This window comes from Aulonocara sp. 'chitande type north' Nkhata Bay, linkage group LG9 (genome assembly GCF_057382095.1).
Source record: "Aulonocara sp. 'chitande type north' Nkhata Bay isolate Kocher_YH1m ecotype deep benthic linkage group LG9, A_spYH_male_GT1.1, whole genome shotgun sequence".
Lineage (NCBI taxonomy): Eukaryota > Metazoa > Chordata > Actinopteri > Cichliformes > Cichlidae > Aulonocara > Aulonocara sp. 'chitande type north' Nkhata Bay.
This window is the reverse complement of record NC_141352.1, coordinates 20,988,790-21,010,266: the sequence shown is the minus strand read 5'-3', so window position 1 is coordinate 21,010,266 and position 21,477 is coordinate 20,988,790. Positions and strand designations below refer to the sequence as shown.

General features: G+C 39.2%; 1 protein-coding gene across 1 annotated transcript in view; it reads right to left on the bottom strand.

The window, feature by feature from the left end:
• The window catches only part of malrd1 (MAM and LDL receptor class A domain containing 1), a 69,931-nt gene that overhangs the window by 43,678 nt on the left and 4,776 nt on the right, over positions 1-21,477 (bottom strand). The window contains exons 5-15 of the mRNA XM_086306453.1: positions 16,097-16,193; positions 11,979-12,110; positions 10,030-10,182; positions 7,428-7,533; positions 6,547-6,914; positions 5,378-5,811; positions 2,320-2,407; positions 2,062-2,241; positions 1,814-1,970; positions 329-485; positions 140-250 (exon numbers count right to left, since the gene is read on the bottom strand). Of these exons, the coding sequence (XP_086162579.1) occupies positions 140-250; positions 329-485; positions 1,814-1,970; positions 2,062-2,241; positions 2,320-2,407; positions 5,378-5,811; positions 6,547-6,914; positions 7,428-7,533; positions 10,030-10,182; positions 11,979-12,110; positions 16,097-16,193 (1,983 nt within the window). The remainder of the gene's footprint in view (positions 1-139; positions 251-328; positions 486-1,813; positions 1,971-2,061; positions 2,242-2,319; positions 2,408-5,377; positions 5,812-6,546; positions 6,915-7,427; positions 7,534-10,029; positions 10,183-11,978; positions 12,111-16,096; positions 16,194-21,477) is intronic.

The following is a 21,477-nucleotide window of genomic DNA, read 5'->3' as shown; positions in this document are numbered from 1 at the left end:
ACTGTATAAAATGTCTAAATTGTTTAAAAATGACTATTTTATATTATTTTTTATATAAAAGTTGATATGAACCATTTCATTGCATTAAACTGATTTAGATATCTCACTAGTTTTCTTAGGGAAAAATTATGTAACAGACCTGGACATTACTCAATAACCCCAAAAACACTTCTCCTCGTCTCCATTTGTTGCCTTGGTTACCAGTCTCAGTCCAAACCTCATGAGTGATGTTTGTTTGCTTCAGCAGCACCTGCAGACATCAACATATTTCCGTGACTCAATTCTGATGACACCCCATACACAGAAATGATCTGTCTGCTCTCTTTACCTTCAGTGTTCCCACGGTGAAGCCCCTCATGTGGTACCAGAAGACCAGGGTGCACTGCGGCCCAGTGGAGGAGATGACAGGAGTCTGGAGGTCAGTGGTCTGACCGTATCCACCGTTTGAACTGTCTGCATACATATACCACCCCTTGGAGCTGTTGCTATCAGAGGAATATCAGGAATACAGAATAAGATCTCAAATTCAGCTGCGGATCTGAGACGGAAATGAGGATTTAAATCAGCTTTAGTAATGTCTTTAGCCTGAGTGCCTTGGATATACTGAGAAAGGGCTCTGCATTGGAACTGACAGCTGTATTTTTATTTAGTGTATTATAGTGCAAAAATATACACTTTTTTTCAGTAAAACATTTGTCTTAAAGGAAACAACCCATTTGTGATTTCTTGGCATTTCTCTTGGGAAATATTCGTTTATGATTTTTACCCTTCAGGCCTAAACGGCTGATGGGATATTGTTATTGCCCTGCCAGGCAGGCGGGAAAGGTTCTTGACAATGACAATAAATAAATAAATACTAATACCCTTACAAATACGAATGCAAGAAAGAGGCGATGTAGGGCTTTCAAATTGATACTGTTGGGGTTTCTACTAAAAATCTCAAGGATGAGAATCTGGTGAATGCGATAACGAGAAGGAAGTCATGTAGGATTTTTCAATTGATACCATAGCTGCATCTACCAGGAGGCTGAGGAGAACCACTGGCAGCTGTCTGTATATTTTGTAGATTGTTACATTTTCCCAGAGGGAATAAATTGCTGAAGAAGTAAGAAAGTTCAAAAACACTCAGCTGGGAGAACATCTGGCAATTAATTAATTTAATTGGTAGAAGTAAAGATGGGCAGAGGCTCTCCAATCTGTGAAAGGGTGCGTAAGAAGATGACTTCAAAAACAATGTTCCTAAACGTCAAATTGCAGAGCCTTTGCAACTGTCATCGTCTACAGTGCATAACATCATCAAAAGATTCAGAGAAACTGGAAATGTCTCTGTGTGTAAGGACAAGGCTGAAGACCTTTATTGGATGGTGCTCCGTCCCTCAGACAAGACTGCAACACTCATCAGCATGATTGTGTCACTGACATTACTAAATGGGCCCAGGAACACTTCCAGAAACCACTGACGGTTAAGATGCGAACTAAAGCTGCAAAAAGAAAGCCATATTTGAACATGCTTCAGAAGCGCCGTCGTGTCCTGTGGGCCAAGACTCATTTGAAATGGACTGTCTCACAGTGGGAAAGTATTCTATATCCAGATTAGACAATCTTGTTGGTAATCCCGGATGCTGCGGAGAAGGAAGCCCTTCCAACATGCTATCAGCGTTCAGTTCAAAAGCCAGCATCTCTGATGGTATGGAGGTGCCTAAGTGCACATGCACGTTTTGGAAGGAAGTATCAATGCTGAAAGGTATTATAAAGGTTTCAAAATGAACAATAATACTGAAAAAATTTCAAAAACTCTTAGGTAGGTGCTTACAGGGTGTGGTCATTAGTAGGACGGTGGTACTCCTCTCCAAAATGATTGCTCTCCCCTTGGTCACATGACCAGCGAAACGAGTGATTTAGTGTGAAAGAGGGTTTGACGATCTTCCACCCACAAGTGTCACCTCCTTCAAAATCACAGCTTTCCTTCACTGGAAAAGAGGGGACATAAAAATAAAAAATGTCTCAAAAACATTTAAGAAGACTGATAATGCAATAGTTAAAGCCTTTTAAATGTTTTACCACAACTTATTTCGTCTGATCCATCAGAGCAATCATATCTAAAGTCGCACACTTTACTGAAGGGAATGCACTCCCCATATGTCCCACAAGGAAACTCTCCATAATGGCACATATTGGGTTGAACTGTGGGGGCTGGAGTCGTCACTGCTGGAGTTGTATTATTCAGTGTGGGGAGCTCTCCTAGAGCAAGAGACAGTAGAAAATAACTAACACTGGAAACAGAATTTCACTGTACAGTTTTGTGTTGTAATCATTTACCTTCATAAGGCTCACAGTTGAGGAAGGAAAGGTCATCAATAGCAATGTCTCCAGTAAAATCATCTCCAACTGTACCTTGAATCAAAATCTGGGAAATAAACACACGGCATATTCAGTCGACGAGTTAGCGTATAAAGTCCGTCCAAAGCTTTTAACAGTAACAGCTGTAGCTGCTGGTGTATTAATTTAGGAACCAATTAAAAGTGAACTCAGGATTTTGGTATTAAGTACATCTGCTGGGACACTTTTGGTTATTTCGAAAATGTTCATATAACCTTTTGGTTCACTCACAACAGTCTCTGTTACCTTGCTAATATCTACTGAAGTAAGCCCAATTAGATAGCTATACGAAGGTCTAAGTAAAAATTCTCTGTTAGAGAGAAGTACGGTGGCCCTGAGAGGCCAAACGGACTGCAACTTAAGAACACCAGCAATAAGAAAAACGCTGCAAAAGCACACAGAACACAACGGAAATAGGAAAAACAAAAACCGAAATAGGAAAAACACAAGGGAAGTGTCTCTGGCGAGACAATAACCCGACAACCAGTTGCAGGAACCAAAATATGCTAAGAATTGCGCTGGGAGACACTTAAAAGAAGGGTAGGATCTATCGGCTCTGTGAGGAACGAAAAGATGAGAGGTAAGTGTGTTAGCCAGGGGCGTAATGTCCAGGGGGGTTAGGGGGGTTATGACCCCCCCCAATAATCAGACCAAACCAATATAACCCCCCCCCAATAAAATTATGAATTATCTTGCATAAATAGGCTGTTGATTTTCTTTACTAGTTTCAGGTATTACCAACCAAATAGTTGCATTAGCCTAAAAATTCATTATCAGTATTATATGAATCATGATAAAACACACCTACCATGTTTTGTGTTCCTGCAACTGGTCTGTCGGGTTATTGTCTCCCCAGAAACACTTCCCTTGTGTTTTTTCCTATTTCGGTTTTCGTTTTTCCTATTTCTGTTTTGAATTTTTCCTATTTCCGTTGTCGTTTTTCCTATTTCCATTGTGTTTTGTGTGCTTTTGCAGCATTTTTCTTATTGCTGGTGTTTTCTTAAGTTGCAGTTCGTTTGGCCTTTCAGGGCCACCGAAGAAAAGATTGCACACAGACAGATTACACACAAGTTTTACGGAGGAAACACTGAAAAAAACTTTTTTTTAATGTTTAATCATATCACCTTCAGTCTGAGCAACATGCTAAAATTTGCTAACATTAGCTTTGTGTGTTTGTTCTGTAAGGCCTCAGGCACAGAGGCCTAGGGACTAGTTGACAAGGTGAAACTGGTCACACCAGAAACCACCTCGCGATTGATCCTCTGCCTAATCACACAAGCTTATCATGTGACTTAGGGTTAGTCACATGAGTGGGGCAAGGTCTCACAAGGGCTCACCTGAAACCTTGGCTGATCGTTACCCACAACTGTTTTCCCACCTTGACTCGTGTGATTAGGCAGAGGATCAATAGTTGGTCCACGACCCTGTTAGGGACACTCCCAATATGGCTTAAAAATCTGGGATTCTCTACCAATTGCTTTTAGAACTGAAGAAGCTTCTTGGATCACAGGTTGAAACGTCTTCAAGAAACTTAAAGAAGTCTGGAGGCTTTTCTTTCTAAGCTCTTGATTAGTGCCTTACTGTTGCTTAACAGTAAGGCACTAATTCTCAAGTTTTTGAGTGGCAGCAGCAATCTGCTAGCAACCAAATGCAACCTTACATGGAGGTTTTTGTTGCAATGCGTAGCACCTTGGTACCTACAACGGACAACTTGATTCGATATATTAGTGGCTCAATAATGCAAATTAACAATTATCAATACTTGGCAAAAGCCTCCTTTATCTAAAACTGCCGAAATGCCAATAAATTAGACGCATATTTCTTCATTTAATTATTGACTTGAATTTTCCTTATAGAAAGCATTGTTATCCAGGTTATATGTGTTTCCCCTTTTTTAAACAATTTTCTCAGAGATGTTGTTTCAGCAGTCACTTGCATGCTTGTGACTGCAAAAAAAGGGAAGTATCATTTAGAAATACTCTAATACAAAGATTCTTATCAGGTTTTAAAAAGAAAACAGCTTGAACGTGAAAAGTACAGAAATGTTTTTACAGATAATTTTGCCTCTATAAGATCCTACATACGTGCAGAATAAGACACCTTAATAGTTTAAGTTTTCATATTATCACATTTGGATAATTTAAGCAGGAAATGCACTAATGTATGTCTTTTTGTTCTTACATTGACCACATTAAGTCTTAATGGAAATGTAAAAGGATGAATTTGACACAACTGACTATTCAGATGCCCGGTTTTTAGAGTTTGTCATTTCATGGCACTTTGCCTGCACTGGGAGCAAATGGATCAATCTGAATTTGAATTTAATTCATCAGTGTCTGTTTTTCTCCCACTTTTACCCTTTCTGCAGTCAATTGACTTGACACACAGAGTTGCTGTTTTCATTGCCATAGCAGAGCAAAATTCTTTAACTGCCTGTCAAGTTATACTCACTCATGAGTAATGACAACAGAACATCCATCTTGAGGGATCGATGTTAAGCAGTGAAGCTATTAAATGGATCTTCATCACGCAATGGTGGAGTGCACTCCATGCAGACGCTTTGCTTCACTAATGTCTCGGCGTTGTCTGCAAAGGGAACTGTTTTTACCTAGAGCTTATGTGTGCATATCTACTTTGATTACACAAGGGAGCCAAAAGCAAATGACTCACAGTGGGATGCCAAGACTGTAACATCACAGGGTTTACCTAAGAGTTATATCTTAACCACTGTGTAAGCAGAACTTTGAGATATTTTCTTCCTATTTCCGTATTTTCATTTTGCCATGTATTGAGTGTACTGTCTGAAAGTCGGTTTTTTAAAACGACAGTCACAGATTAAATTGAGCACATCACATGTTTTACCAATTATACTCTTAAAATGATGCTTAAAGGTTAAAACATCCAAGAAAAATCCCACAAACGTGAAACAATAAATACCTCACTGAAAATGCCACACTGCTTTATAATGATGTCTATGTAAATGCTACCATTAGCTAACCTGGAAAGGCTGAGCGCTGCTGAGGTAAAGAGTCTCCCTGTGCCAGAAGTCTCCTTGATTTCCATATTTCACCCACAGCATCTGGCCACGGCCTGTAGCAGTGGTCCTCAAGTACACCGCCAGGTAGAACACATATTTTCCAAACATGTGGTAATAGAAGCGGAAAGCACAGTGGTTGTACGACTTGCCACCGTGGTGGGTGGGTTTGAAGACTGGACTGAGCAACACCGCCGTGTCTTTGAACTCCCGAGGGGCAGATGCCTCAATGTAGAGGTAGTGGCCATAGACAGTGCCCAATGTGTGGTCCTTCAAAGGGCCTGTGTTAAAGGATGGAGTCGGGCCTTGGTAGATGGTCCAGTCAAAAACATCTTCTCCAGTCTGTTCCTGTTTCCAGTTACACAGCCCATGTTCAAAGTCACACTGCAGCTCTGGAGCTGTGACACATGGCAGAGAGAAATTCACTACAGACAAAACTACAACAATAAAAAGCAATAAAAAGCAATCAACATCTTGTCTTTGTCCATTTAATTGTATTTATCTACCGTTAAGAAAACTTGAATTTTCCAGACTGACATTGATAAACATTGATAAACACACAAAAAAGTGCCAGAATCAGTGCAGCAGAGTCTACTGGCCACACATGAAAATAATAAATATTTTCATATACAGTCTACAAGCAGAACTTGAGAATGTATGACTACGTTTTACCCATAATTTAACTTCGCCACAGATAGTGCCATTTCAGATCTACTGCTTTAACACAGCAGCAGCAGCTAATGTAGCGTTAAGCAGAAGTAAGGAGCTTCAAAATGCTTTATGCAACTTTTAAAAACTTTTTTCATATCTGCAGTAACGCTACCCAGGACCTGCAAACAGATTTTAATGTGTGAAATTAGAGATGAGCAGCTTTATGTAAAATATCTAAACAATTCCTCCACCAAAGAATATAGTCCTCTTGGAAGGAGAAACAGATATTTTTATGAGCTGAATGCCTCAGATTAAACTTGTTTATTATTTCTGCATTTATAAACCAAGTCTGTTGCAAGTGAAATTAAATGAAGTAGCTTCATCTCAACAAGCTAAGACAGGGGAATGCCCTGTAGACACTGATGCAACACTATGACGAGTACTTTTACTTTTGATCCAGAACAAACATCAAAAACACTCACAACATCCTGCCTCATCTGATCCATCCCCACAGTCGTCCACAAGGTCACAGAGCTGCAGATGCTCCACACATGCCTTGGTGTGCACGCAGTGGAAATGTGTGTGGGGTGGGCACTCATCCACCGCCGGAGGCAGAGAGCAGTTCTTGAAAGCGATATCGTCTAGAGCGGCGACTCCATCGAACACGCCGAGGCTGATTTTAGCCAGGGAGATCTGGAAAGGCTGGGTGATGCGTCCCAGCTGTACGGTGACCTGGTTCCAGTGGGGTCCTTGGTCGTACAATGTTCTCCATATGACAGTGTGGTTTTCAACTCCTTCGATTCGAAGTGACATGTCAGCAGCTCCCACAGAAATGCCTGAATTATAATGCCTGAGGGGAATAAGACAGTGATGGAAGACAAAATGTTAATTTTGAATGGATGCATTCCCTCATGCTATACCTGAAACCTTTGCCTTCATCCACATACTGTAGTGAAAATACTCAATGGACATAATACCTGAGGACACTGAAGGAAAAAAATGACCATTTATAAAGCTCCTGCTTTCTGCCTGGAGAACTTCTCCAATCACCCAGGGGAAAACTATAATCTGTTATTAGACATAAACCTTCAGGGGCCATAAAACTGTCAGAACAGGACAGATTCAGATACTTCTTATTGTGTGTGATTGTGAAAGATGAGATATGCTTAGAGTGCAAAACTGAGACAGGTAAAATGATGAGTGGAGGTAAGAACGAGATCAAACAAGTAGTAGAAAGCAGAGAGGACAGCAAGTGGAAAAGCATGTTTTCATAGCAATGAATCTTGTCAAACTACTTTGTGGGCTTGACAAAGAAATGAAGACTGGTTGTGATGTGCTGGCTTTAAAGTAGTGTGACTCTAACCAGAAGGTCATGGTGCAGGCAGCAGCCGATTGCTGGAACCGCGGTCCTCGGAGAGCAGCGTTTGGAAACAGACTGCTGCTGTTCTTGAATATAAACATGAAGTGACCTGCAATGAGAAATGACAATTACTATTCAGCATCTACTTTTTTAAAAAGTTCTGTAAACAACTTGCTTCACCAGACAGTCAGTGAGTCACTGACCAGAAACTCTTATGGAAGTTCTTTTAGTTAAACATCTTCCCACGTTGTTGTTGTTGTTTTTGCTCCCTTACGGGTCTATTTTATCTGTGTTTCCTTTGGGATGTCTGTGAAATACAATGTCTAGTGTAAAAGAGATTATATATCTTCTTCTTTTAAATTTCAGCACAGAGCAAGATGTTGTGGATCACACAGGTTGGCTTGCTGGCCAACAGCCAGGAGCCAAATATAGAAACGGTCAGTGCAGCAGCATTCACACAAATCATAAAATCATGCCGTTCTGCAAACAGCACAAAAATAATAATAATAATAATAATAATACAGCTTAAAAAACAAAGCTGAGAAAAAAGAAGTTTTCAGCTGGAAGATAACTGCAAGTAGGCACAGAATAGAAAAGTTCTTTAACTTGATTCTAGTTCAGGTTCTATCTTTTCTTTCTTACCAGAGATGCAACAAAAAAACCACATAGTGGCTATAATAATACAGCAGTGCTGTTTTATATGCTTCAGCCAACAACTTAAAACAATCTTTGCTGTAATTAAGAGCTTGAAGATATTTAATAAGTGGGACGTCAAAGATTAGTGTCACTTACTCTGGACCAGACTAACTGTGAAATATGGTCACAGTCTCTCCTTGGTGATTAAAAATAACTGCTGCAGAACAGTGAAGCTGACCTTTGAGTATTTGAACAGATAATGTCCTCGTCATTTTGCGAAGTGTTGTGATGATTAGTTTGGTAAATGGAATGGTTCTTATATAGAGCTTTCTACTCTATCTGAGCACTCAAAGCACTTTATACAACTTACCTCATTCAAACATTCACAACTATTCAATTCATACAAGCAAATTCTTTCTACTCTCACACTCACACTCACTCGTTCAACTTGGGATTAGTATCTTACAAAAGGATAGTTTTTCCTTCATGAAATCGATTAAACATTTCTACAAACTTCTGTAAAATTCCCTCAACAAATCTTTCTTTACCTATTTAAGAGAAGAGATCACAAGCTTCTGTGATGCCTGGTGTGATTAATGGGAGTGTTGTGTCAGGAAAGACTTCTGGTGTAAAATCTGTGCCAAATCAAACATGGATCCATCTGCTGTGGTGATCCACTGGGAAATGAGGGAGCAGCTAAAAGTTTCCAATTTTTAATGACAAATTATAACAGAAAAGTTATTTACCATGCTTCTCTAAGTAAATTAAAACTTCATAGCATTGGTTTCAAACACACACCTTTAACTGGATTATTAGGTATGGCTTGCCAGGTTGTGGATACAGATGGGCTGAAATTGTATGGATGGATGGATGCATGAATTAGTTATTCATATTAAAGTTTGAAGTAATGCAAATTATGGTGATTTCCCATGAGAAACAGCAAAATGTGAGGGCACTAGGTTTCAAAATATGGAAGAAACCAATAAAACCATGAAAAACATAAACATAAAGGCCAAAAGACTCACTTTGAGACTTGATAAACAGGACTTTCATAACTAATAGCTGATGTAATGGTGTCCATCTTTTGCATAGTCTAATATAAATCAGATTCCTTTCTTACTAATACATTACAAATATTTAGAGTATAGAAGACTGGAATAAGAGATGCAGTGTTTATCTTTGCAGAGCAAAGCGTTGGTGGTTCTCATGTTTAAAAAGTCTAGAAAGGCACAAACAGCTTGAATAGGCTGGTGAAACCATGCTGTCTAATGCTGTACAGTTTGAGGCGGTGGTGTGATGAAGTTGAAATGTTTTCTTGGCTCATATAAGGTGTCCCACTGCCAAATAATCACTCTTTGAACACACCACATACCTGCGCATTGTCACACCCGAGATAAGTCTTTGAGCGGTCACAGTCATCTACATCCTCAAACAGATGCTCCCACCAGGATGTGTGTCATTATTTCACAAAGCTTCAGTTTAGAGTCTGCACAGCCACCTTACAGAGCAGTTTTTTCACAGCATCTTCACACAGCCTACGTGAGAACAACAACAGATGGCGCCTGCGTGGAGTCCGACTTCAAGAAGACTGCTTTTAAAATCCATCCCTATAGACTTAATTCTCCTCAGGGAAGAAGATGCGACGAGGCATAAAAATACAGTTGCATGTTGTGCCACATAAACTTCGAATAGACCTCTGCAGAGTCTTGTATATTTCTGTAAATAATGTTAATATGCATAATGGGTACAAGCATATGTCGATTTCCTTTCTATTATTCAGACGGCTGAGAAAGCGTTTCTCCATGAAGTGCTTATCTCACAAAAGACAGTGCGGGAATCTTCTTCCACAAAACCTCAATTTAATCAGTGGATAATATTATCTTTTTTTCTGGCTAGAATCCAGTGAAATCACGTTATCTCACATGGTGGCATTGCTACAGCAGGTTTGTGGTGTGTTTGTTTCCCTTACCTTCAGTGCTGTTCGTGGAGTGGTCCAGTGGTGGTGGGCGACCATAGTAGTCTGGAGGTACCTCCATCGATGAGCCCCTGACCCAGTCAAAGCCATCGCCGAGGGTAAGCTCGTACCAGCCACAAGAATCACTCTTAAAGTCACACTCAGAGGCTAAATATATTGACATAAAGGACAAAGTTACATAAAGGTGAGGCTTGGATGTGAAATTAACATTAACAGATGATTTTCAGCCACATCCCATGATGTTTCCCAGAAGATTTATCAGACTGTAGTGTTCAAGTGATTCTACTGGGCCTTGAAATGAGCATGCTTTGTCAAATTATGAGTAAAAGGTCAATAATACAAACTTAATCCCAAGTTTTACTGCAGAGTAAGATTTTTAATACGTAGATTAATCATTTGAATGGATTTAACTTTTGAAAAAAAGCTTCTACATTAAACAGGATGATTTCCCAAAGATTAAACTTACAATAGGAAAACTGGAGGCCACAATTTAAAACGAGACGTTCTGATGAATTTCAGTTTTACTTCTCCTCCTTTTTTTTCCCTCCACCTGTTTTGTGAACCACCTGCCACCAATAAGTCTTCTCATATATCCCTGCTGTTTCACCACTCAGTTGCCAGGTTCTCTTTGTATTTCTTATGAACCATTTCCAATCTGTTTTCTCCGTCTGTTTTCTTGTATTGACTCTGGCATCCAGTTTCTACTGTAGGTCTGCTGTTGGCTGTTGGTGGTGAAATGTGCAAACACACAGCTGCTTTTTTATTCTCTTCTCTGTCAAGATGATCTCACACTGCTTTAATAATGTTGCGGTCTGGAGAGGCCAATCCATGATTAATGGTGTGCTATTGTGTGTTTTCTGTCCAGGTATGCTTTGACTGCATTGCCAGTGGATCAGGGATCATTGTTACGATGAAAATTTCAGCCGCTGTCGATCAAATGCTTCCCGTGTGCTACTGCATGTTGCATCCAAATCTGAGGGTAGTTTTCTTCTTTCATAAATCCACCCTGTTGTTGACACTCACTGTGATGATTTGAACTGAAAAAAATTTATTTTCCTTATTTTGCTACCTTAAGAGTTGCTTCTTCACAGCCAACTTTCCACTAAAACTATTTCTGGATTGTTGCTGGATCGACTTCTTCTTTTGTCCTTCACTTTTCTCAAATTTTTTAGGAGACGCTGCACAGATTTTTCAGCTAATATTTTGTTGGGAAACACCAAAAGTTGCAAAAATCCTTTTTTATTTTTTATTTTTATCCTTTTCAAACTGTGTTATCTTTGGAATTTTTTTTACGGGAACAAATGATCTGTTTTTGCAACAGACTGCTAATAGCAAAGTGACCAAAGAAGCAGTTTAAAATTGGTTCTTTGCTAAGTAGTCTGTTATGTGCAGACACAATGCTAGTTCCTCCTATGAGTTAGGTGCCTTTGGTAATGAAAAGTTGAAAAACTGAATAATTCATAGGTCTGTGTTAAGTGGCTTAACAAGTTTTTTTTAAAACTCCCCAGAAAATGTTCAAGTATAAGAACTTGACTACAAACGAATAAGAGTGAGAAAAACTCTGAGACCTTCAGAAAGCCTGAAGAGCTGTTGCTCAAGAGAAAGTCTGGTTTCTTGGAAGCAAAATATAAAGAAATGAGTGCCTAAAGACATTTGGTACTGTAAATGTGATTTGAACTAAAATATTTATAATTTTTGTGGTTTTTTTTCACTTAATAAGAAATGTATCATGCAAAAACAAAAACAAACTCATTCGCCACAAATATGAAGCTTAAAATGTGAATGTGGTATCAGATAATTAAAAAAATATAAATCATATTTAACTAAGGTAATAAAATGGTTCAAAGTGGATGAACAGGAATTCATGCTGCCTGTCGCTCAGTCGAGCATACCAGTGCAATTTGGTTTGTTTTCACGTGTGAACTCAGAAATAAGATCCTTACGGCAGCTGGCCTCATCCTCTCCAGAGGAACAATGCGGGGTGAAGTCACACACTTTGCTCTCCTCGATACACTCCCCATCATCGCACACGAACCACAAGGGAGGGCAGGCAGGAGGAGAGGACACCCTCCTCCCTATAAGAGGACCAGTAAAACACGACATTAGTACATTTGGATGAGAAAGCAGTATTCACAGGCAAGACGCTCTTTGATAGTCAGGAGCTAATAAAGAGTTACAGTTGCTACCACAGTTATTAATAAAGATGAACTTAACTGTGTAGAGATAGAGTGCATTAGCTATGTTATGGAAGACTGGATACAACTGTTGAGTAGTTTGGATATTTTAATCAATATCATCTCAGACCTTATCACTCAAATGAACTCAGCTTCATTCCTCTTATTAGGAGTATTGGAAACATTTGAAAAATTGCCTAATTTGTAAATGGCTTCTGGCTGGCTACTGAAATGAAGTCTTTTAAAGGCTGCTTTGCTGCTGTATTGAGTTTTTAGTATCTCTCTTTGAAAAGAAATAAGGAATAAACTCAGCTGAAAGGATTAAAACTGAGAAGGATTTGGATTAATACAGCATTAAGAGGTAAAGCTGTCAGGTTTTGTTACGAATTTTAGTTCATGTTTTCTCTTGGCTGCATTTTAAAAGTATTTCATACTCTGAAAATATTAAATACGTTGCATGTCCCACTTGTTTTTGCTTCCCGTGCTTGTCTTGATTCCCACTTTTCTGATTTGTTGCCCCACCCTAATTTGTTTTCACCTGTGTCCAGTCAGCCCTGTCAGTCTTATCTCTCCCACTGTCTGCATCAGTTTGTCACTACTCGCTGTTTCCAGAGTTCTGCGACTTTTCTCATTTCACTGCTTATGTGTCCTTGTCTCCTTTGTCCTTTGTCCTCCTGCCTGTGTCCTGAAAATCTGTCTCAGTGGTCACTGAAGGAGGACAGAGGAAAAATGAGGCTTGCTGTAAATAAATGAGGATGCACAGGTGACTCATTTGCTGAAGTGATTTTACTTTAAGATGTTCCAACTTTCTGGTCTGCATTGCTTCTGTTTGTAACTTTAAAAAGCGTATGGTATCACTTCACATTAAGCCGCGTTGCGATCCTAAATATAAATCATGTCGCGAGCACTGTTGCATCAGAAATCATGAAATGCAGGAATATTTGATGCAGTTGCATCAAATTTAATTGGCATCGCTTTAAAACGAGGCTCACAGGCAAGGATGTCTCATTTTGTTAAATGCCCGCTGTCTTTCTCTTTCCTCGTGTCTCTCCCTCGCCTCATCTGCTCGTATCTTTGTGAGATGGAGTAAGACGCGAGGAGAGGAATCAAGGATAGGCATTTCTGGAAATGAGAACTGGGGGTGGTGAGTATGTGTGCTGTCTTTCTGTTTATCACTCCCTGCTGTTTCCAGAGCTTGCGTTTCCTGCTGGTGTAATTTTTTTCTTTTGGATTGTCTTTTTGTTGAATTCAATTTGGAAAATCACTCAGCAGCAGTTTCTTCTGTTATTATGCCTGCCAGTCCAGTGTGTGTACACACTCTAAATGGCACATAACAGCTGCTTACAGATTGCTTTAATGTTCAACTAATTTGCAATAAGAAGAATGAGACTGTCTCGCTTAGAGATAGGATGAGGAGCTCAGTAATTCAGGAGTGACTCAGAGTAGAGCTGATACTCCTACACTTAAAAGGAGCCGAATGAGGTGATCCAAGCATGTCATACTGGGAAGAGGCCCTGGGATAGACCCAAGATACATCTCGCGGGTAGCCTGGAGACACCACAGTGTTCCCCTGGATGAGTGGGAGGTCTGGGCTTCTCTGCTTAGGCTGCTGCCCTTGTGATGGATGGATAGATGGATGGATGGAGGCTTCATAGCAAATAAAACCTATGTGGATACTTTTCTCTCAAATAAATGGGATAATTATAAAAATATTGTTTAAAGTTGCACAAAAATTATGAGGATATTTGAGCACTATTTTTTTTTTAAAGAAAAGATCGGTCTACTAATATTTAACTCAAAACTAGAGCAAAGCTCAACCCTTTAAAATGTGAACCATGAAATAATTGTAAGAAATTAATTCAAACTTTTGAAACTGAAGAATTTATTAAACCCTCCAACTGTTTTTTTTTTTTTTAGTTAATTAAATAATAATTTGCATATATGAGTTGTAAGTTGTATCATATTTGCTGTACTGGGCTTCTTTTTTGTATCAAATGTGTCAAATATGATAGGCTAGGCATTAAAGGGTTAACCAAAACTGGTGTTTTCAAAACTGGTCTTTTAACATTTAATGTATAACTGCAAAGCTTCACCAAGCGGCTTTGTTGCCTGAACTTAACCAGAGGTCCAAGTCATGACGTTAACTCTGTACATCACATACCACAAGCATAACTGAATATTATATCATTTAAAAAGGTTTGCCTGAAAATAGTTTTCTGTCTGCAAACTTGTGCACTCAGTTTGAGAACTATAAAATGAACTCCTGTGCAGAACATAAATGAAAAATAATGATTGCAACACAACGTGGTAAACAGTTACAGCAACTTAGTTCCAAAGCCACATCCACTCGATCACAGCTCAGATATACTGGTTATATTTTGATCATGTGAAGCCGCCAGTACTGAGTCTAACAAATAAATCGGCCATAGATGAGACAGGATGAATAATAAAGGATGTATAAAAATCCTTGTGGTTGGCATGATTAGATGTCGGACACTTTTCAAAACAGTGTCTTAAATCGTATATGTGCAGCTCAGGTAGTGTTAGCAGAGTTTTGACTGTAAAAGAAAAAAGTATTAAGTTGATTTGAGTTTAAAATTTGACTAATGAGCTGTCTGTTATGCACTATTTAGCATTTGGTTTATTGGTTTTTATGTGATTAAAGGGACACTAACAGTCCTCTTTTGAAGTCTGGAGCTTTTAATAAATCCACTGTGAGTGCAGAAGACAGATGGAAGCAAAGGGACCATGAGCCAAGGTGACACTGAACTGTCTCGTCTACTTAGACATGCCAAACTAGGCTTGGTGATGCTTCACCACACTCTTAAGAATACGCAGTGACAAGATCTTTTGCATTTATTAAATACTCTTTGCCACTTTTTCCCCATTTGGGAGCAGCAAAAAAAGAAAGAAAGATAAAAGGCTGTAAACAAAAAACTGACAACTTTAATATTATATAGAAAGCATGTTGAAAACAGTTGCCTGTTTATACAGCACCAGCATTCACTCCTCCCCTGTGCACAGTTTAGATCTTCACCATCTCCTGAAGAAAATAATGTCTCATTAGCTGCCGCTCTGGTGCCGGGTAGGTAATAAATAAGTCTACTGGGATTGACCAAAAACAATGAGCTGAAAATGCCAAGAGCAACTCTCCACATACAGATTGCAACTAGATTTAATGTTTACATGAAAAATGTACATTTTTGAAAGTTTTAGTCACAGAAATGAAGCCTAGTTAGGAAGGCTCTCTTCCTTAACATACAATTTTGCTACAACCTCTATGAGTTAATTTTTTAAAGGTTATTCACATTCATCACAAACGAGCCGAGCTGCCCTGCTCTGCATCCTTCTACACCAAAGTCCCATCATAAGGACCTGTTGTTATTCAGTTTGTGGTGAAAATAAGCTCAAGGTTGTAGTCAATAAAAAAGTTCAACTGCTGTTTATTTCATGATGAGAGAACATGAACAGGCTGTGGTGATGCTATGCTTTGGGCTCGCAACTGTATAAAATAATGTGAAAGCAACATGTTCAGATTATGTCCAAAATGCCAACTGGACAGTGCTTTATTGAACGCTCCCGGTCAAGATATTGAACCGCATCAAATTCATCACGGAGCTGCAGGCGGCACGTTACAGCCGACACAAATAAGCCAACACACACAAAAAAACGCTCCATATTCAGAGCAAAACATGCACTAAGCACTATTTTAACGATGCAGTTATTCTGTTATGAATGCCATCCCAGGTGTTTTAGCACCCTACCTCCCTGGTATCGGTATTCAAAACAAGTTTGTGGGGGTCTGTTTATGTGCGGCGATATTTCAAAATGTCAGGGTGTGAACTTGTGCTGTCTGTGTGGTGCGATGTTATTAATGGTACCAGTACCAGACACAGCCCCGCAGCCGGGGCTGAAGGATAAGTCATCGATGGCCAGGACCTCAGAGGCCTCGCTGTCAGCTGAAAGTTCTCCTCGAATCACCACCTGGTAGATAAAGAAAGAAAGAATTGATAAAAGAGTACTCAGCCACCACTTTTAATTTACACCATTGGTTTGCTTTGGTGGTCATGCATGCATATAGTATGTGTAGAGCATCTGTGAATGTGGTGTTTACTGTGCTTAGACATGTGTAAGCCTATAGCTCTTGCTCCAAGCTAAAGCTGTGAGCTTATTCACATGTTAGTGGGAAACTAGTGGGAAGAAAGGACAATGAAAACCAGAGAAGAACAAAATCACCAAGAAAGAAATGAGGCACAAATAAGATTGTTATAAGTTGTTCATAATATAACTTATATGAGCTTAATCTTCTTATTTTGGTGTGTTAACTTTCTCACATTTACTTGCTGGCAGCATAAATGTGCAGTTTAAGGCTGATGTGATGTAACCTCTGCAGTTCAGTTAGATGTGATCTAAAGCAGCGGTCCCCAACCTATTTTGCGCCACGGACCGGTTTATGCCCGACAATATTTTCACGGACCGGCCTTTAAGGTGTTGCGGATAAATACAGCAAAATAAAAGTAGTACCGGTACCGAAAAAAAGAAGATTTATTCATAACACACGTGAAAAGACCAAGGAAAACCGAGTTAACGATCAAAACGATAACAAAATAACGCTGAAAACCGATAAAAACCCTGAAAACCATACATTTCACACCCGAGCCTCAACTCTCGCGGCCCGGTACCAAATGACTCACGGACCGGTACCGGTCCGAGGCCCGGGGGTTGGGGACCGCTGATCTAAAGTGACCTGAGATTTTGAAGCAATACAAATAAAGCTGATTCAAATCCAGAGGGGTCTGTTATTGAGAAGCGCAGCCATAAACAAACCAACCAGTTAGATTTTCTTCGGCAAACATGGGCCAAATCTGTGATTCATACATTTACCAACCACTTCTTTAGGTACACCTGTCCTATAATTACTCTTTAACAGCCAATCACATGGCAGCAGCCCAATTAATTTATGCAGGTAGACTTGATCAAGATGACATGCTAAAGTTCAACAGATGGTAGGGTCAGAATTTGGTGTAAACAGCACGAACTAATCCATCCTATGTTGTATCAGTGGTTCAGGCATGACAATGAGTTACATCTGAGAGAGGGTAAAAGGTCTTAACATCCAGACTTTATGTCAAAAATGACACAGAGTGCTATAAAAGAGTTTATCTACATGTGCTTTTGCTAATTGTAAATCATCTTTATTCTTGGTTATGAAAGTCACGAAAGAAATCTAATCAATATGCTGTATGAAAAATGCAGTTCGAGTAATGAAAATTATTGTAGTGTTTGGATTTTGTTTGCATAGACAAATAGACATGATCCAGTTTAGATTTGTGTCTCTGTGTGTTTGCAGGCATGTGAAAGATAAGAAATGTGTCACTAACCCATCATTATACATGATTGTGAATAAGAGAAATGATATTAAGTGTCATAATTGTTGAACACCGAACTATAACTCATAAGATTTTTCTGACAGTTAATGAAGCTTAACTGCTTGATACTGATCAGATTATAATCAGGTTTAAGTTTAATCGATATAACAAATAATAGTAATATAATAATAGCAGGCCTCTCACTGAGACTGGCCTTGGAAGGCGTGATGTGTATATGTGTGTGTGTGTGTGTGTGTGTGTGTGTGTGTGTGTGTGTGTGTGTGTGTGTGTGTGTGTGTGTGTGTGTGTGTGTAAATTGTGAATGGCAAACAGAGCTTTGAGGAGAAAAAGTGAGGAAAAAGTACTCCTCTGTATTAGAATTTACAAGAGATTATATTAAAATGGATGTAAAAACAGGGTAATTATAAATTTATGTTAAGAATAACATAGAAAAAAAGAAAATGTAATGAAGTGACGTTAAAGTTTTTTAAAACTTTAAATCATATATGTGGAAAAGTCAAATAATAAGAGGACGATATAGTGTGGCTGGACATCGTGTGATTAGACGCTAAACAAAGGTAACTGGATGTCTTCATGTGTGGGGTCAGATGTAATCTCAGAAGATGTAATGACTAGAAGGAGAAGGGGGAGAAAGGATGACCAGGTACTAAAGTGTTGTGCAGAAATAAATGGTTCTTCTGTGAGATGAGCAGTTCAGAAGATTGGATCTAAGAAATTCCAGCAGAGACTGTAGAGCGATGAACTGCTGCCCAAACTGTGAACGTGCAAATTAGTTTTGTATTTTTTGTTTTTTTCTCTGCTCAGTTTTACTATGTTAGATTACACATTCAAGAGAGTTTGGATTTCCACTGTATTCCTGGGGGATTGAATTTCCAAGGGCTGCTGCTGTCCTGTTGGACTATTAGTATCAACACGGATCAGAGATGCGTGCATCGTGGTCGAGGTGTAGTCATTCTCTTTTCAACTCGTTTATCAAAGATGAGAACAAAGTCAGCATTAGCTCAGAATAGGTTAATTAAACAAGTATAATTCAAGTGATTTTATTCTTTTTTTAATTCTGATTTTGCTTTGCTCCTTGCTTTTTAACCCTTTGTGAAACAGTAAAGGTAAAAACCTGGGTATTAATCTGCATTAGTATAATGCATATATTACAGCTCACTCCAGCCTCATGCAACAGACTCCTGGAGTTTCGTTTTCCAAGTCACTGCGCTGATCTAGAGGGGAGCTGCCATTAACAGGTGTGGCCATAGAATTTATTTTGACTCCCTAGGCTACTCAGGGACAAGGGGACCATGGAGATATGTGGGGTAGACACATGGAGGAGAGAGGCAGCTTGAATGCATTGAGTCTCCTGAGTCATTGGCTCCATCTAAGCTCTGCACTGCCTGCTGGGGAAGACGTGTAGTATCAGAGATTAGGACTTTTTAAACAGAGAGCTGCTCCAGACATCCTGTACAAGAGTGCTGATCCCACAGATCGACATTCATAGTGTACCTAATGAAATGGGCAGTGATTTTATATCATATGTGACTTCATTTGTATTTTATTTTATTTCTGACAGATAACCAGATACAGTTCTTATTTATTTATTCAATGTGAAAAGAGCTTTGTTTAGAGCAGGGGTGTTGAACTCCAGGCCTCGAGGGCCGGTGCACTGCAGGCTTTAGATCTCGCCCTGGGTCAACACACCTAAATCAAATGATTAGCTCATTACCAGGCTTCTGGAGAACTTCAAGACATATTGAGGAGGTCATTTAGCCATTTAAATCAGCTGTGTTGGATCAAGGACACATCTAAAACCTGCAGGACACCGGCCCTCGAGGCCTGGAGTTTGACACCTGTGGTTTAGAGCAGCGGTCCCCAACCCCCGGGCCTCGGACCGGCACCGGTCCGTGAGTCGTTTGGTACCGGGCCGCGCGAGTTGAGGCTCAGGTGTGAAATGTATGGTTTTCAGGGTTTTCAGCGTTATTTTGTTATCGTTTTTATCGTTAACTCGGTTTTCCTGGGTCTTTTCACATGTGTTATGAATAAATCTTCTTTTTTTCGGTACCGGTACTAGTTTTATTTTGTTGTATTTATCTGCGACACCTTAAAGGCCGGTCCGTGAAAATATTGTCGGGCATAAACCGGTCCGTGGCGCAAAAAAGGTTGGAGACCGCTGCATTAGAGTCATCGACAGATATAAAAATGTCCCTTAGCATTCTAATATTTGGGATAAAGTCTTTTTCAATTAAATAGTTATTGTCACAGTCCCACCACTCATAATTCCAGCTCTGTATCGACATACATACAGAACATTTGTGCTTCAAAAAGCCTAATTCAACCGTTAGCTCTTTTAATCCTCACCCTCTTTCTAATCCTCTCACAAATGTATTGGCTTCTACTGAATATTAACTTATAAATAACACTTTATGGGCTTCTTATCAACAGAACAGGCTGCTGCAGCTCTGCTACACAAACAGAGCCTAAATGAGCATGTTGGACCGTGAAGCTTTATTAAACCTTGTTTTTGCAGAATGCTGTTATATTAGCTGATCCTAACGTTTGTGGGTTTTGTAGTGCCTGTCTTTCTTAAAAATGTCAGGATCCATTCAGTTCCTATTAAATTATTTAGAATTTGAGCAAGCCTAATATTATTAATGTCTTAAAAATCGTAATCGTTATTACTGTTAATATTCATATACCCATTCAGTTTTCATATTTGTTCTCACTGATTATTCCTGATTTCTGTTTAAATACTTGTTTCTAAATTTATTACAACAGGTTGTAACAAGTATGGGAATAAAATACAAAAAAGAAGCAACAACAAAAATAGGTGGATAGATGAAGGAAAAAAAGGAAGAAGAAAAAAGAAATCTAGCAAAGACCTGACACATGACCTGAAAGAGACACCTGTCCCTTTAATAAATCCGTCTACTGTTCACTGAAGCCTCGTCAGAAATGGTCTCAGTTGACGGGAGCCTTTGAAGAAGCCCTTCTTAAGGATGTGAGACAGGGAAAAAAGGCTAATGTCAGCCAAATTACACAAGGCTTGATATAAAAGTGAACAGCATGAAATAATGAATCCAGAATTTTGGCTCAGATTGTTGTCAATGTGTACAGAGGAGGTCAGGAAAGAGATACAACAGTGAGTGTCCACAGCCTTTTAGACACAGTGGAGGCTCGGTCATGGTTTGGCGCTGCATTTCAGCCATTGGTGTCGGGATCATGTCCAGTTTGATGGAATTGTTAACAATTCATCTGGAAAGAGTCTGATTGACAACAGGTTCATTTTTCAGCCTGACGATGACCCAGAACACTCCTGCTGATGCATATTTGGATAGAAAAAAGCACAGAGGAGCAGTATCAGTCATGGATAGGCCTCCCCAGAGCTCGGACCACAATATTATTAAAGCAGTGTGGAATCATCTTGACAGAGAACAGAACAAAAGGCAGAAACATTCAAAGAACAGCTTTAAATGTCCTTCAAGAAACCTGGAGAACTATTCCTGAAGACTTAAAGAAATTACAAGAAAGCTGCCTAAGAGTTCACGCTGTACTGTAAAATAAAGGTGGTCATGCTAAATATCGACTTTTCAGCTCATTAGTATTGCAAAAAAGTCTGTTTTTGCCATATATATTGTAAATCCATGTCTGTTTACATATATTTGACTAAATAACTACATCTATTATCCCTTTTCCTAGATGAATAGGAAGAAATGCTCTGTGCACCCTACTGAACATTACAACACATTAAAACAGTAATGTGTTGTTGTTTTGGTCAATTTAGGACCTTAACTGGTTCACACTGAAATCTAATAAAGTAAAAATATATATCAAAACTACAACTATTACAAATAAATTAGATCTGATCAAATGATCAGAATCAAGCTCACAGA